At 42.0% G+C, this 18,405-nt stretch overlaps 1 protein-coding gene and 1 pseudogene across 1 annotated transcript in view; one reads left to right on the top strand and one right to left on the bottom strand.

Annotated features, from left to right (window-relative positions):
- The window catches only part of ATG7 (autophagy related 7), a 220,186-nt gene that overhangs the window by 109,732 nt on the left and 92,049 nt on the right, over positions 1-18,405 (bottom strand). The window contains exon 17 of the mRNA XM_030885613.2: positions 12,493-12,573. Within this exon, the coding sequence (XP_030741473.2) occupies positions 12,493-12,573 (81 nt within the window). The remainder of the gene's footprint in view (positions 1-12,492; positions 12,574-18,405) is intronic.
- Positions 16,724-17,370, top strand: LOC101659517 (annotated as a pseudogene).

The raw sequence follows: 18,405 nt of genomic DNA, 5'->3' as shown, positions 1-18,405 counted from the left end.
AAGTGGGTGAAGGTAGACGTCAGACAGTGTAAGATATGACAAAATAATAATTTCTAAATTATCAAGGGTTCATGAGAGAGGAGGGAGCGGGGAGGGAGGAGAAAAAATGAGGAGCTGATGCCAGGTGCTTAAGTGGAGAGCAAATATTTTGAAAATGATGAAGGCAATGAATGTACAAGTATGCTTTACACAATTGATGTATGTATGGATTGTGATGAGTTGTATGAGCCCCTAATAAAAATGATTTAAAATAAAACCCCAAAAGAACAAAACACAAATGCAAATAAGAAACATATTATACAATAATAATAAAAACCTTTTAAACTCCCCCTCCCATGTCCGTGCTGGAGGACTCCAGCCCCTGACCATGCTAAGGATACCAGTTCTACAGTCTGAAATGCTACCATAGGCAATATATTCTTCTGAGTCTCAGGATTCCCTTTTAAAAGGAAATCCATCCTTCCAAAGAGAGCCTGAAGGTGCTTATCCAGAACACCTATAAGGTGATGCCAAGGAGCAGAGAAACGTTGCAGCACTTGAAACCATGAAACCAAGCAGCTGATCTTCCTGGCTGGTCACACACCCTGGCCTCCAGCCTATTTATAATTGTGGCAAGAGAAAGTAACGTGGGGCAGGTTGCAGAAAGGCTAAGCAGTGGAGCAGCTGGGGCCAGGTCACATGGACTGCAACCCTGGGTATCCCAGGGTCCGGCACCCAAAAGCTTGAACCCATAGGGAACACAGTCAAGAAGCCTTTCCCAAAGTTTCACAGCTCCCCGGAAGTGTTGTCCTGCCACTGTCTGCAGATACCTGGGGTGCAGGTAGCCTCTAGGAAATACAACGATTCAAACACACACACCTGGGGACATTCGGTCCCAGCTTCATCTGGGTTGATATTAAACTTCTGGATCAAGAGACTACTTGAAAAGCAAAGGGGGGAAAAGAAAGAAAAAAGACAAGGAACCTAATAATCTGAACATTAATATTAGTTCCACCTTTTGAAACCATGCCCTTTTAAAAAGAACTGCTCCTCCTTTTTCCTTTCCTTTTTGTCAACTTCTAAGTTCAGAAAGTGTTTTAGGGCTGCAGATTATAAAGTGAGAACATTTATAAAAGGAAATGGGAGAGGCACCTGCTCTCTGCTGGACAAAGGAGCAATCAAGAACACTCACTGAGCGCCAGCTCCTTGATGCTTGGTACACTAGCGCTCATCTCGTCTCCATGGCCAAGAAAATGTACTTTAACTCACTGGAAGGATGAGCTACCTCCACCTCTCCCTCCCATCCAGGCTACCTCAGCAGAGGCCTGCGGCCCAGAACATTCTCTGATAAGGAAGCTGGGCACTGTATTTCTTTCTCCACCCTTATCTGAGATGACTTTGTCCCTGCACTAGACACACAGGGAAGTCCACCTTGTTCTGGTTTCTCCAAAGCATGTGGCTTGTCTTTTGTTGGCAAACTCCCACTTTGGCATGGACCAACATTTTACACCTAAGGAAACTGAAGTTCAGGATGCTGCATAACCTGTCAGAAGTCTCCCAAGCTAATGCTCATTTCTAGCGTACCAATCTTATCAAGGCCTCTTCCCAGCAAACAGACTGGCAAGGTCAATTGAGGAGTCATTGTTTAGACGCACATGTCATTGTATGCCCTGGTAGTGTTTTCTTATTATATATATGTTCCATTCTGCAAATTGTTCATCCCTTGATTCATAACACAGTTTCTAATTACTTTTGGCTGTTTCCGAAAAATCAAACCTACCCTCAAAGGTCAAGAATTTCCCACTGCCAAGGCCATTATGAGGGAAAAAACTGAGAGCTGAAGCAATTTTCCAAGAATTTGTAAATGTTGCAGCAGAACTGGACCAAGTACACAGTGCCCCCTGGGGGACGATGTTGAATGGGTCCATTCCTTGGGACTTGCAGTCCTTGGGCAGAGGGTGCAGTAGGATGATTGCAGGGCTCGTTTTTCCAGGTTTGCGTCCAGTGCTTATTGGAATATTCCCCTCACAGGAAGTAGTGAGAGGTTAGGCAACAGCCGCAGATGTCAGAGTGACGTTCTTATTACTCATCTGGTAGAGCCAAGAGAGATGTGGACATATTTTGTTTTGGTTTACTTATTTGTGTATGTTACTATGCTGTCGTCGTTTGCACTCATTAGTTGTTGTTTTTTAAACCATTTACATTATAGTTGAACTCAGTCAGGTCCAATAGAATCACCAAGGAAAATCTGGATATGGGTATATCAACAATTATAGTTTAACTCAGGAAATTCACGAACTTCTTAAGAAAGAGTGGTGTCGTATTCATGTTATACTCAGAAATGTGCGGTTTTAACACAACAGTACGTACCTGACACTTGCCTCAACCTCTCTTTTGCCACCCTCTTCCTTCAGGGTCTTTCATGGCATGAAAGGAAAACGTGAAGAACCATTGGGAAGTGGGAGAAACTCAAGTCCCCTCTCCCACATTTAAATAACACAAAAACATACTTCTCTATGAATTTCCATCCCAAGAAAGGTCTTAAAAATATCTGAATGCTTCAGCAAATCCAGAGGCATTTGAAAAGGCACACTGTCTAGAATTATGACACCAGGAAGTTCTGAGTAAAAATGTTACTATTTAACAGAATCTTCAAAGTAGACCTGTGGGGAGACCAGGCAGTTACTCTAATGACTGCCATTTCTCAAGACAAGGCTGAATGGTCATGACCTTATTATCAAAATGGTTCTCTAACTGACCGAGGAGGATCCCTGGCAGTGTAGTGGTTACGCTCTAGGCTGCGAGCTGCAAGGTCAGCAGTTCTAAATCACCAGCGGCTCCCTTTGGAGAAAGATGGGGCTGTCTACTCTCAGAAACTCCAAGGGTAAGTTCAGCCCTGTCCTATGGGGCAGCTATGAGTCGGCATCGACTGGCTGGAGGGGCGAATTGACAACACTTGCTTTAGTCTATTTTCCCATTAACTGCTCAGAGTTGGCACAGTTGCTGCAATTTAAAGACAATATAGGAAACATTCTGCAATTTTAGCCCGATGGCCATAAATCCAAAATGTCTATACCTTTATGGTCATGTGCTTTGAACAGCAATTACATGTTCTAGAAAAGAAAAATAGGACTTTTCTTTGTTACAATGAATTTTTCTAACAAAATGTTTATGATGAAAATTTCACTTAAACTAGGAGAGGCCAGATACCATAGTTGATCACTATCAGCACATAAAACAGTATATAAACAGGTTGTAAGGATGATAACTTTGGGAATAGGGTGCTGTCACAATCTTTTTTGACACAGAATATTGAGAGGTCCTTTAGAAATACAATAAAATCTTTAAAACAAAGCAAAACAAACCAGGCAGGAAAGTAAGCAAAAACTTTCACAGAGTTCCCGGCCAGAATGTGTCCTTTATAAAATGTAACTCACTTTGATGAACTCCCAGGGCTTCTTGTTTTAAGATACTCTGGAAATTATCTTCCAGCGCAATAAGAAATCACTGAAAACATCAGCCAAAACCAAGGAGATAGGCCAGGCTGGAAAGAAGTGCAGCTGAGTAAATATTCAGCATTGTAACATTCGAGAACAGCTACCACTTGTCCTTTGAAGATAAATCAAACCTCTGTACTGGTAGACAGAGGGCTTTCTGCTAATGTATCTGAGATGCCGGCCAGACAGTGAGCTCCCTGTGGGCAGGAGACTTCTTTCGAATTTCCTGCTGTGTTGCTCCTTATTAACCCACCAAACCATCCATTACTTTTTCTTACCATCCACAACATACCTAATCCATGGTGACCATTTGCTAGGAACTGGTAATGCCTTCTATGTGAGGGGCATTTCAACCACCTTCATATACCGAATTATATCTAGTGTAACTATACCACTCTGTTCAAAAATATTTCGCTAGGATGTTCAGATGCCATCTTATTCACATTATCTAAAAATACATCATGGAACAGGAGCTCGCATGTTTGCAGAGCTAAATAACAAGTCACTCAAGTGAGCTCATGCAAAGATAGGAGTATTTTAAAGACTGTAGAAGGATGAATGGGCGGTTGCAGGGAAGTACTAGAATTCTTGCCCCCCAGTCAGATTTGGATTTGATTTTGGGTCAATGTATTTCAATGTACACAGCCACCACATACCAGTCAGCAGAAGCTTGTGTGTTATGATGCTGAAAGGGTTTCAGTAGAGTTTCCAGACAAAGGCAGGTTAGGAAGAAAGGTCTGATGATTTACTTCTGAAAAATCAGTCAAGGTAAGCCCTATGGGTCCAATCCATAAAAGGTCATGGGGGAAGCACAGGACTGGGCATTTCATTCCCTTGTGCGTGGCATTGCCATGAACTGGGGGCCAACTTGATAGTAGCTATCAACAACATGGTATGCAACCTATTCATGTATAAGCATGTACATCCATAAAAAATTTACTAGTTCATGCTGATGGCTCCCTTATTTCAAGAGTCCAGCAGTTAATACCATGTTCCACTCTCTCTATGGTCCAAAGGTATGGAGAGAATGCATGCATTACATAAATAACAAGGAAAGAACAGATGATAGTTAGGACTCTCTGCCCATCAAGACCCCAATCAGTGTCCTCTACTGGTGGAGGGAGACCTACCCTCCTTAACTACCTCCTGTACTCCCCAGTTGGATGCAGTGGACCTAAAGAGTGAAATGCCTGGGGTGGGGGTAGGGGATACAGTGGTGGTGGTCGGGTAAAAGGGAGATGATGTGAAGGAGTTCATGTAGAAAAAGAATGGAAACGGATTGTGGTAGCAATTATACAATTCTACTTGACATAAGTGAACTATGGAATGATATGATGTATGTATGAAATCCCTGGCCAAGAGACTATAGGATCTCCAATTTAAAAACAAACAGACAAACTAAACCTCGTGGCAGGCCACTTTCCCCTTTCCAGTCCTCAAGGGGAGATGGTGACTTCTGATAGGCACCAGAAAGACCGCGGTAGCGCTAAAGCTGAGGGAAACCCCATCATCTCCCAGCTTCTCCCCTAGGAGAGCTGAGACTGTACACAAAGTAAAAATAGGAGCGCAAGGGTGCTTTCCTAGGATTTTTACCAGCATGCTCTGAGGATTTCATGGTGAAACTGCCTGCAAAACTGTGCCTTTGCATTTCTCAGAGGAGCAGGGTTTACGATTTCCACCAGAGCCTGAACAAGGTCTATGACTCAAAATATTTAGGAACCACTGTGTCATGGGATGGGTTTGGGGAAAGGCTAACAATGAATGCCATCAACTCCAAATGAAAAGGAAACTAGTTCTCCAATAAACTGCAACTGTGTCTGGGCCAGTGGACCTGTCTAAACAGAACAAAGCCCTAAACTTGCTGGCCTTGGATGCAAAGGGGATCTTGTACGAAATTGTGTTCATGCAGGCTAGGTGTGTCCTTGCAAACACAGGTTAGGAAGCACCAGCTTTAAGTATTGATTAGATGATCTTAGAAGACCAGAGGTCAGAAGTAACGAGCAGGGCTGAGTTCTCTGGAATGAGGAGAGGTTTGGGGCAGTCATGGGCATGAGACAAGGGAGCCCTGGTGGTACAGTGGTTAAAGTGCTCAGCTGCTAAACATGAGGGCAATGGTTGGAGTCCACCAGCTGCTCTGGGAGAAAGATGCAGTAGTCTGCTTGAGTAATGAAACCCTTCAGGGCCGTCTTAGTCTGCCATTTAAGGTTACTATGCCATGAGCTGGAATTGACCCCACAGCAGTGGGCTGGGTTTGGTCATGAAACCTGATGGAAGGTTCGGCAGCCTTTTCAAGCTGAGGTAGGCTGGATCTTCAATTAGGCCTTGTCTCTGCTTGTGAACAAACATCGAGCCCAGAAAGGGAGCCACACACCCCAAAAGACCTGATGTGATCACAAGGGTCTTTTTTTTCTTTTTTTTTTTTGATGTCAACACCAGTCTCAAGAGTAAACAAAGGCCTTGATACTTGGTCACACAGAACTGGAGACATGTCAGCCATTGCAATTTCCCTGGGAAACAGAAAATATTTTCCCCACTCTATGGATGAGGAAATTGAAGCAAAGGGAGAAATGCCCAAAGTTTTTCAAGGAGGTGAAGAGCCAAGAGTTGAGGTTAGGGCTTACAAGTCAATACTCCACGCTGGCTCGGCAGTATAGGCCATCTCCTTTTGGGAACCAAGCTATTCTGGAGATTAGGGCAATACCAGTTGCTAAGGCCAAGAGGTGGGATACAGGTCATACCACCCACCCGTACATTTGGAACACATCACACACTGAAATGGAGACATGAGGCCTCACTGGGAAGAGAACCTGCGGGTTACTCATCATTTTCCAAATCACAGATTTATGTCCCTTTGGGAGAAGGGAAGGAAAACCTGGCAGGAGCGCAGAATTGAGTAATAGTGGCCACAGAGAAGCTGTATGCAAAAATTTCTGGCACAACCTTTGGGGAGCTCTTCCGATTGGACTTCGGCCAGTCCCTATAAAAGACTGAGATTTAAAACCCCATCAAATCCGATGAGCGGGACGTACCCTTGATGTAGCACCACAAATTCCTCTGTCACAAGCTAATTTTAAACTTACAGTAGGAATGTTGGAAAGAAACTTCATCCACGTACACCTATATCTACATGGATAAAAACAAAGTCAAAAAGAAGAGTATAGATCAATGGCTGACAGTGAGCTCAGTGGGTGGAATTTTATCTTCTATTCTACTTCAATATATTTTCTGATTTCTCTACAATTCAAATATGTGTGGAATATATGACAAAATAAAATTAAGTCACAGAATATTAAACCATTAAAGCTATTAACTTAGAGTGCCAAAAGAGCCAGGGCTCATCTCATCCAACTGACTCATTGAACAGAAGCAGCTGCAGAGGCAGTCAGCGGGATGGGGGATGCACCTTGCTCAGGACTTTGGCCAGTCAGTAAAGGACGGAGGGTCGGAACCCTGAAAATCCCATCTTCCTGCCCTCCTCTATGCTACCTCACTGTAGCAGCCAGGTTGCTGCATTAAGAAACCCCCATGTGAGGTGAGAAAGAATCTCACATGGAATTGTAAACATCCATCTAGCACCATGGAATTCAACACAAAGTACACCCCATTCCAAGTCAAGGAGCAGTTGGAAGCTGAAATGGCACCCACCAAAGGGGCAATTTGTCAAGTGGTGTATAAGGCTCCGGCACAACTGGATTACTTCATAAGGGTGCTGACTTTTCTTGCTTCTGGTTATTATACCGGCCAATCACTGTGTGGAATGCCTTTTTCCTCTCTCTCCCCTCTTCTTTGCCTCTGTCTTTCTAGAAATTTCTAGTCATCTTTAACACTACTTCAGAAGTTATGCTCTGCGTGGTTTTGCCTGCTTGGCGCCCAACTTGACAAAAGCCACCAGCCTTAGGATACTTTAGCAGGGTCAGGGTGGAGCACATCACAATGGAAGGACTTCTGTAGAGCCCTTTGGTTATTTTAATCACCTGCCTTGTATCTCTGGCATGCTACAGAGAAGCAAATGTCAGCTGGATAAATGAATGCCTGCTAATTGCCACACAGCAAAACTGTAGCCTTTCCTTCCACATCTAGGATCTGCTTCTCCACCTGCCAAGCTCTTCGGCTACCAGTTTGTTGCTTCGGGCCAGAGATTTTTCTGAGGGGAAATTTAAATAGCTGGGTTTGATTTGGGTCCATCATACTCCTGAAGGGACAGCAGATGAGAAAAGGTAGGGTTATATCAGAAGAATAGATCTGTGCACCAGGTACCTGTGACAAAGGCAGAAAGACAGACCTATTTACTGTAGGATGATACCAGCAGGCACCTACTACTCATTCCTACACCAGTCTCTCCTGGGCGCCACAAAACATGCAGGCACTGATGCACACAAGTCACGTGAAGAAGCTTAATCAGAACCCACCAAGACTGCCACAGAAGGTCCCAGCTCACAAAAACACCAGAATGAGTCCATTATTAAAGGCCTGCTAATCACTAATTAAAATCCCAAGATCATGTTTCCGTGCACATCTTGCTACATCTGTGCAGTGGGCAGGGCCCAGATGGCACACACACCAAGTTTGGGGCCTGCTTCTTCCAACAGTCTACTTTCGAAATATCACAAAGGTTGTGGGTGACAGAATTGGGCAACAAAAGCAAGCACATTCCACACACAGTTTCCTTGGGCACAGCCTTGCTCCTAGCTTGGCAGCTGTTTGATTTCTGGGTCCCACAAACACCAGAAGGTGCCTAGCTATACTCCTTATAGAGAGACTACTCACAATATTCAATAAACACCTTCCTTCCACCTCCAGGCCCAAGATCTTCTTGGCGTGATGAAAAGGTTCTATATGGTACTGAAGTAGAGGTTCTACCAAGTCTATGCTGATTCCTGGAGACCCCCTGCATGTTTCACAGGCTTTTGATGGCTGTTTTTGCTTTGTTTTCTCGGAAGCTGACTGGTAGTCTTTCTTCTGAGGCACCTCTGAGTGCTGTTAACGTTTCTGTTATCTGACAAGCCTGTGAAACAGTTGCACCACCTAGGGACTCCTAGATGGCTGTCAAAATGAATAGAATTGTTCTCTAACCTTTGTGCATACAAATATAATGTAGTGGAATCACTGTTATCAAACTTTAGCTGGCAAAAAAGAACTATGCACAAATACTGAGCTTAACACCATACTATGCGCAAGGTAGTGAATAGAGAAAGGATAATTCTACCCAGATTTCTCACTCTTGAGAAAGTAGTTGCAAATATGGAACGGGAAACTTAACATAGCACCAAAGGGGATAAAATATATGATGTACTCCTGGTATGAGAACACAACATCCCTTTGGTATTCCTGCCAGAAATTTATAACCTGAATCTAATTATGAGGAAACGTTAGCCAAATCCAAATGGCGGGAACTTCTACGATATAACTGGCCTCTACACTTCAAGATGTTGAGGTTAAGAAAGACAAAGGCAGGCTAAGGAACTTTTCCAGCATGAAGGAAGCCAAAGAAATACAACATCTAAGTGCAATGCTTGCTCCTAATTGAATCCTGGTCTGGGGTCGGTAGGGTTGAGACTATAAAGAACCATTATCGGTACAAATAAGAACATTTGAAATACGGGCTGTGAATTAGATTGTACCAACATTTAATTGTCTGGATTTGATAAGCACATTGTATTTAGGTAAGAGAATGTTCTTGTTCTTAAAGAAATATGCACTGAATTAGTTAAGGTGAAGGAACATGCTATTTCCAACTTATTCTCTCAAATGGTTAAGAACAAAAATATGTATATGCGTGCATGTGCATGCGCGTGCATAACTCACTGCCTTTGAATCAATGCTGGTGCATGTGCACACACACACACACACACACACACACGCGCACGCCCTGGTGGTGTAGTGGTTAAGATTTGGACTGAGAACTGCACGGCTGGCAGTTTGAAACCATCAGCAGCACTGAGGGAGAAAGACTGGGCTTTCTAGTCCTGCAAACCAGAGGTTCTCAACCTGTGGGTCCCGAGCCCTTTGGGGGGGGGGTGTCAAACGGTCCTTTCACAGGGGTCGCCCAGTTCACACAGTGGCAAAATTACAGTGATGAGGTAGCAACGAAAATAATTTTATGGTTAGGGGATCACCACCATATTAAAGGGTCCCAGCATTAGGAGGGTTGAGAAGCACTGCTGTAAATGGATAAAATCTTGGAAACCCACAGGGGGTTGCTATGAGTCAGCACTGACTAGATGGCAGGGAGTTTGGTTTTTGGCACACACACACACACATATACACAGATTGAAATTAAGTAGAGGAGAGAATGTGCACACACAAAAGGGTAAAATAAAAGCAATTGGAGAATCTGGGTATAAAGCACACAGGAGTTTCTAGTATTATTCTTGTAATGTTTCTGTACGTTTGAAATTATATCAAATAAAAAGTTAAGTCACTTCTCAAATCCCAGTCTTCAAGTGTGCAGAGCAGAAGGTTCACAAGGCTGTTTTCCAGGCGGAGAAAGTTCAGGAGGACATGGCAAGCCTTTCTTCTGAGGCCCCTCTGGGGGTTCACGTCACCAGTCTTCCGTTCGTGGCCAAGGGCACTGCTGGTTGTGCCCCTAGGGACTCCTTACAACACCCTCCTTTCTACCAAATTCCCTTTGAGAAGCAGAACACAGCCCAGAAACCGATAATGCTTTTTAAAGTCCAGTGGTGGATTTGGTCATGTTAGAAAAGTTTGCAAGACAATAAGCAGAAACTGGAATAAAAGCAACTCCCTGCGTGTCCCCTCTGAGTTCCTCAGTATCTTTCTTGTAGGGTGGACCCTTCATCGGCTATACGTCAAGGCAAGAGAAAACAGAGACAAGATGACTGTTGTGTAAAGATGTGGCCCTCCTTGCCACAGAAGCACCAGGCACCATAAAAGGTCTAGACTTACTATGTAAGTAAGGCAGTGAATGAGCATATTATTACTCAGCAGAGCTTATACTACTTCTTAATCTTTCTGACTAAATTTGTGGTTAAAACAAGACACAAGTATGGCCTTGGTCCTAGGAGTTAAAAAAAAAAAACCAGCAAAAATACTGAAAGCTGCAAAGGAAAAAATTACTTCATGAATGTCAAAGGAGAATTTTTCAAAAGTCATTTTTAGCCCCAAAGAATCTTTTTGAAACAATGACAACTGTGGTATGACTCAGTATAAAAATATTGTACTAAGTATGCATGAAGAAAAATTCACATACAGTGAAGAAAGCGTAATTGGATTTGTCATTTCAAAGTACTAGTGTTAGGGTTGCAGATAATAGAGAATGACATTCTCCTAAGCTGATAAAGAAGTTAGCCAAGTGAGCAAATGCTGTGTTTCTACTGTAAGGAAATACATGCACCAATGAAGCAACCTTTTCAGCACAAAAGAAATTTAATCCCCAGACCGCATGAAAAGTGGTCGCTATGGGAACAGCACAGCTGTTAAAATGCAAGTTAGCCTGCATTAAACCCTCTAGCACGTGTATGTAAAACAGGACTTTGAGAGGGACCACGGAGAGGAAATAATTTTGTTAACAAAAATGATACCTATATTTAATTTAATGCTATGAAAGGAAAATGCAAAGCTATTCTCTTGTAAATAAAAGGGGCCTGGCTAACCTAGTGTGCTTGTGAATTCTTTTATAAACAGTATCTCAAGTGCCAATTTAATTAACAGAAAAAGCCAGGAGGAGCGTGTTCGCATTTCACTTCGAGGACCTAATTATCTTGATTTCATTGACTAGGGAGACCTACATAAAGCCATAGAAAAACTCTGGCACCTGTACCAAACGATTTCAATATGAAAATGAATACTGCCAAGTTATTTTGAAACCAATTCGCTCAGCCATTCAAAGAAATAAGGGAGAAAAAGCGCTCCACTAGAGCATATCATTCAGCAACTTCTATTTCTGAAGACAGATATGCACGTGGCTATCCTGAAGGCTTTGCCTTGAGGCTCTAGCTGTAACACACCTTACAGAAACGACAGGAGCGTGAGCTCCTGGATGATACCGCCACACGGGCAGCTTCAAATCTCAACAGCAGCACGTACAGGACAGTTGTAGCAGGGACTTCATGTCACAGGAAGAACAATTTAATTTGGGGGCACTTAAGGCTAACCAAAGTGATCTTTATTATTTGTCAACCTTTAGTAACTTCGTGGAGAAACTGGTTGGGACGGTGCTTCTCATAAGAGACAACCCATGTAAACTTTTCAAAGTCAGCTCGGAGGGGAGAGAATTTCCTGAGTTCAATCTCATCCACACTGCCTGAGGTAGGGACACCCACGGCAGCGAATTCCCCAAAGATAACAGAAAGGCCACACTTTGAGATTCACGTTGCCAATGTAATTGTGAATAGTGCTTCCACGTGAAAATCTTTACTTATTGAGAATCCCGACTTTTAAAAGTTCAGGTTGAAAATCACACTGGTGTCAGGATGCTTAGAGAGCCACCCCAAAAGAAATCTGCAACAATACACAGTATACATGTAAAATAACAAAGACAGGACCTCAACGTCCATTAAAAAATGCCTGCACCGAAGTCTTGAAATACATCAGCCGGTTCCCATTACAATGGACAGCACACCAACTCTATTTTTAGAGCCCCTGGAGAGATCAAAGCTGAAGAGGCCTTCTATGACAGTTCCAACCAGCCTCCTGATCTCGGTTTACTTTTTTTGGGGTCATTATGTAGCTCTCCAAAAGACACAAGACAAGAGGGGCTGGTATCTGCTATCCCCCATCGTCTGAGAGACACTTTAAAGAGTGGGAGGGGGAACCTCTCTCTCTCTCCCTCTCTCTCTCTTTGTACAACTGTACAAGCCACATTTTCTCAGATCTGGTTTCTCTGTTGAGAATGAATACAGATAAATGAAAACAACAATATCCTTTCTGGTGCTTCCACCCCCAGCCCTCCCCCAACAAAGCTCTTGTCCTCTCAATGCCTCTGGCTGATAAGGCAGTGGTCAAAGGCTCAGGGGCTCACTTTCAAACCAAGTGCTTCACATGCAAAATGACTTACTTTGGAAGAACAAGCGGTACATTTGTCAAATGCCAGGCTGACAGGAAGGACATTATCAAACCGTGACAGGAATCCCCGAATCTAAAAAACATACAAAACAAAATTCAAATCAAGCATGCAATGGGCATACCTATAAATTGCATTTCTAGTTTCTTTTTTTGAATCATTTTATTGGGGGCTCGTACAACTCTTATCACAATCCACACATGTATCCATTGTGCCAAGCACATTTGTACATCTGTTGGAAGGAGTTATAATAGGGTGGTCCAGAAACAAATCCTTGCAAAAATGACACACAACATGAGTATTTTCTGGTGTGCGGGTAGGTCAAAAATTATTACTACTAAGGTTCTAGTTCATATGTTCATGCTTTATTCATACAAACTGTGCTTGTCTCTGCAGACACATTTCCTCAGCAATACACTTGCATTAGGTCCAATCAAAACAATGACTTCGGAGGAGTCTGATGGGCCAGTTCAATTAAAGGCTGAGACGTCAGCTCAGAAGCTAAAGCAACTACCTCTCAGGATTTCAAAGGAGGCATTCTTGATAGATTTTCTTGAAAGACACAGAATGATCATAGGTGTTTATTATAAAGAACTTTTAAGAAAATGAAAAACTGCATTAGTGAGAAAAAGGCCAAGAATGTTGCACCTAAGAATGCCTTCCCATCCTGACAGCGCCCCTGCTCATTCCTAAGGGTAGCAAGCGCTGTCCTGCAAGAATTTCACTGGGAAACTTTACCCCATCCACCCTACTGCCCTTTAGACTTTCAAAACTCCAAGAACATTTTCAAGGAATAAAAGTTGAGTTCGTCTAGGATGTCAAAATGCCATGTTGAGGTAGTTAAGAGAGATGGAGACACTGCCTTTCAAAGGGTATAGCATACAAGATATGTAGAAAATAAAGCTTCACATTTTGATGTTTTTATTTAGTAAAAATGTCTGTGCTTTTGTAGCAATACTGTTTGACTCACCCTCATAACTGCAAGTTTTGGGAAGCTCTACACGGGGTTCTTGATTCCATAAGGAACCAGGACCTACAACCCTTTCAAATATTTGAGGTCTAAAAAAATTAACTCCAAAATATGAAGGAACCCCAAAGTGGTATTCTAAAAGATGTCCTAAAACAAAATACTAAGGCTGAGTTCTAGCATATAAGCTACAGTGAATATGGGATAACTACTCATGTATGATGAGATATTGGGTGAGGGCCAATCGGGGCCAACACAAAGCAGGGATGGTCCCAATTATCCACCTGATTTGGAACAGATAACGATGACAAAAACTTCACTAAATTAATAGGTGAACAGCACCCCCTTGAGCATAAACTTCTGGCCTACAACTGACATAGTTACAGAACACCAGCTGTAACCGGGCCTGACAAGTTATGATTTCAGTAATTATACTGAGAATTATACTCGTACAATGACACTACCTACGAAATGGAAATCTTAATCACTGAAATATTATGATAATATAAATATCATCGCTGAAAGTAAGACTGATAAAGCCACCAAAGTCTCTACAGAGCTTGGCATTTGTAATGATCCAGACAGCACAATGACCTCATAATTTGAGGGAAATTCAGAAAGTTCTGTGGAAAAATGGATTTAAAAGACAAAATAAAAAATATAAACACAATTTCTCAGCATAAACTTCATCACATTTTTATAAGTGTTATCAGTCCATCCTTAAAGAAATGAGGATCCTGGGAATTTAGCCATGCCGTGCAGTCTTTTGCACAATACTAACTGATGAAAAATGGGTGCCCTTTAAGTGTTTTTTAATATTACAATCAAGAAGTTAGAAGAAGTCACATCAAAACTATAAAGTGGTTGCCTAAGGATTTCCCGTCAACATTCAAAGACTCAAAAAACTGCCCTGGTTTGATCAAAGGAATGAGCAGGAGCATTGCCCGGGTAGTGAAGGGCTCTACTAAAGTTTTCCTGGGCATTGTTCTGCTAAAACTTTGGCAAACTTTCTTAAAACACTCTCATAGTTGGCAGATATTATCTTCCTTTGTCCAAAAGTCAATAAGCAAAATGCCTTGAAAACCCCATGAAGCAGAAAATTTGCTCAACTTTAATTTTTCAGTCAGAATTGTCTAAGTGGAAGCAATGGAGGTGTCTATGGTGTTGGCTATCGTTTCTGTTATAACTGTTGGTTCTCTTCACTTAGGGCACCAACGACTCTGCTTCCTTACACATCGATGTGGATGGTCCGCCACTGACTTCATGTCAACTTCATCTGTCCTTTCTTAAAACAATGTATACGTTTGTTAACTGCTCTTTCTCCGAGGCATTATCTTGAACTTTTCATACAGCATCAATGATGTCACTCTTCTTCTACCCAAGTTTCACCATAAGTGTGATACTTGCTCTTGCTTCAATTTTAGCAGAGTTCATATTGCTGATAGGGCTCTTTTCACACTGATGTTTTACCCTGGTCTCATCGTACATCCTGCTCAGACATGTTATAAAAATTAGTCCAAATTTATTTTATAGTTCAAAAAGAAAACAAAAATGAAATCCATGCATAGGTTTTTCACAATATGCATTTTTCCAGGAACTTGTTGAAGACTCCTTGGATTTGATTTTCTCAATTCAGATTCAAAAGTAGACTCCAAATCTTGCTACTGTTATGTTACAGCATAACGATATTTGACGTCTTTAAATATTTGATCTCATCAAAATTTAAATAGCCTCACTTAGATAAAGCAAAAGAACCACCCATCCACCTTCTTGGTCTTACGTACTCTACCAACAGTACCAAAAACCGAAAACAACCAAAATCTACTAAGTTCTTCTGAGCTTGAACAGCTCCATCTTTGCCCCCACACTGCAACTATCAATCAAAATAATTTTGTACACTAATCACTGGAAAATCTAATCTTAAAGGAAATGCCTACAGCAATTTTGTAGAGGCCCTTATCAATATATTATGAGACTTCCATGTACAGTAATCCTAGATTAAGAGAAATTTAGTAGAAAAAAATTAGTTTATTAGTTTATTTTCATTGTGAATCTTTGAAGGTGTGATCATATTCCATTTCCATACATCACAGGAATGTGGTGCCACTTTATAAACAAGTATTTAGGGCACAATTTGGCTCATGTTGCTGCTCTTAGCTGCTGTTGAGTTTAATTCAATTCATGGTGACCTTAGGCATGACAGAACAAAAACATTGCCTGATCCCGTGTCATGCTCACAATCACCAGCAGGCTCAAGCCCATTGCTGCTCTCACAGGCCCTCAGGTCCACCAAACACCACGCCAGTACCTGTGAATGATTTCTCCTGATGATGTGGCACAAGCAGGTGAACTGGTCAGTACCCTGTTATGATCCATAAGGTTTTCATTGGCTTATTTTCAGAAGTAGATGATCAGGCCTTTCTTCCTCTTGTCTTTTAGTAAGGAAACTGCTGAAACCTGTCCATGGTTGGTAATGCTAGTACTTAAAATATCGGTGCTATAGCTCCCAGCAGCAGCAGAGCAACATGTGAGTTACCACAGTACAAAAACTGACAGACGGTGTGACTGATTTTTCTAATGTAGAACCACACATGCATCCTCCCATCTAATCATGATGAATTATTATTTTTATATGCTGTTGGGTTCTATTTGTCAACATTTTATTGAGAGCTTTTGCCTCTATATTGATCTGTGATTGTTCTAATTTTACGATGCCCCTACCTGACTTTGATAACATGGTGATACTGGCTTTGAAGAACGAGCAAAGAGACATTCCTTCTCATTCTATGTTTTGGAAGAGTTTGAAAAGAATTGGTGTCAAGTCTTCTCTGAATATATAAAAGGCACTCTCTATATATCTATATCCTATGTATACATGTGTGTATTCCTTAATTATGTAGAAATGTTGGCTGAGATATCCTATAAATCAGCTATCTATCCTATACATAAGATACATATCCTATACATAAGATATATATATAGGATACATGACTACCCCCAAAAATGGAATTTTTTTTCCAAAGCTATGTATTTAATTTTTTTTTACAAAATAACCTTATCACCTTCAAAGTACTATTACACTTAATAAATCTGTAAAATCTATTCCATTCTTGGAAACATTTTTCAACCTCATCTGTTTAGATGGCTGACAGCACCACCCCCATTTTTTTTTCTTCACCTCTTTTCATCATTAAAACATCATTTTAGATAGTGGCCGAGCGGCGGTCAGAGCTGGAGAGGGCGCTGGGCAGAGCAGCCATGGAGGGTGAGCGCTGGCTGCTACTGGAGGCCAATCCTGAGGTCACTAACCAGTTTCTCAAGCAATTAGGTCTACAACCTAACTGGCAGTTTGCTGACATCTATAGAACGGACCCTGGGCTCCTCAGCATGGTCCTGAGACCAGTGTGTGCAGTCTTACCACTCTTCCAGATCACAGCAAAGCATGAAATGTTCACAACGGAAGAGGAGGAGAAAATCGTATCTCAGGGACAGGATGTTACATCCTCAGTGCATTTCATGAAGCAAACAATCAGCAATGCCTGCGGGACCATCGGACTGATCCACGCCATCTCTAACAACCAGGACAAGAGACACTTCAAGTCTGGACCAACCTTGGAGAAATCCCTGGAGGAGTCAGCCTCAATGTCCCCTGAAGAGAGAGCCAGACACCTGGAGAACTATGACACCATTCGTGTCACTCACGAGACCAGTGCACATGAAGGTCAGTCTGAGGCACCAAGTATAGTTCTACATTAGGTCAGGTAGATGGGCACCTCTATGAATTCGATGGATGGAAAACTAGTGATGAAACTCTACCAGAGGGCGCCATACAGGTTTGCAAGAAGTTCAGGGAACGTGACTCTGATGGACTAAGATTTAATGAGATTGCTCTTTCTGCAGCATAGCTTGTTAACAATGGAAACACCAAATACTGTATTATTCACAACAAAAATTGATGCTGCCATATACTAACTCAAATTTTTTATATTTTCATTAACCCCATTGATTAAACTTTGTGTGAATTAAAAAAGATTTTATTAGGGGTTCTTACAGTTCTTACATACACCAACTGTATCCAGCATATTTGTACATATGTTGCCATCATTATTTTCTAAACATTTACTTCCCATCTGAGCCCTTAGTATCAGCTCCTCTATCTCTTCGACATCATCAAATCACTGTCCCTTCATTTCCCTCTTCAGTCACAGAAACAAAAAGAAGTTCACATGGAGGGAAGTCAGGTGAGTAAGGTGCGTGGAGCAAGAGAGGCATGCTGGGGTTTGTCCAAAGCTGGTGCCCTGACTGAGATGCTGCGTGAGCAGGTGCGTTGTTGTGGTGGTAAAACCAGTCCTGTGTGTGCTACAAATAAGGCCTTTTTTTGTCACACACCATTACGCTATCTTTTCAGAAACTCTCAATAGAAAGCTTGATTAAAAGTCTGATCCTGTGGAATGAACTCTGAATGCACTATGAGCCGATATTTTTGTCCGCTCGGGAAGCTGACAGACGTCCAGAACGAAGTTTGTCATCAATCGACATTTCACCTTTTTGGAAATGAGAAAACCACTCATACACAAGTTTTTCTCACAGTGCTGTCTTTGTAAGCTGTGTTCAACATCACAACAGTTTCTGTGGCATTTTTCCTGAGCAGGAAACAAAATTTCACAGCTGCGCACTGTTCTCTTAAATCGGCCATCACACACACACACACACACACACAAGGTTCAAGAGGAACTGCTTTTACAAAAATATTCACTGTGACCAGAGAACCTTCTCAGGTGATACCACTGGGTTCACTAAATCAGAGATAGTAGCTCGATGCTCACCTAACGGGAAAAATGTGTACTATGAAAACTCCACTCCACCCTGCGTAATTCCAGCTTTTGGGGAGGCCTCCCCATAGATAGATCAATCGATAGAGATAACAGTCTCTCTGTCAC

Source organism: Echinops telfairi, unplaced genomic scaffold (genome assembly GCF_000313985.2).
Source record: "Echinops telfairi isolate 266 unplaced genomic scaffold, ASM31398v2 ScPeMD7_31;HRSCAF=116, whole genome shotgun sequence".
NCBI lineage: Eukaryota > Metazoa > Chordata > Mammalia > Afrosoricida > Tenrecidae > Echinops > Echinops telfairi.
This window is presented reverse-complemented; position numbering and strand designations above follow the sequence as displayed.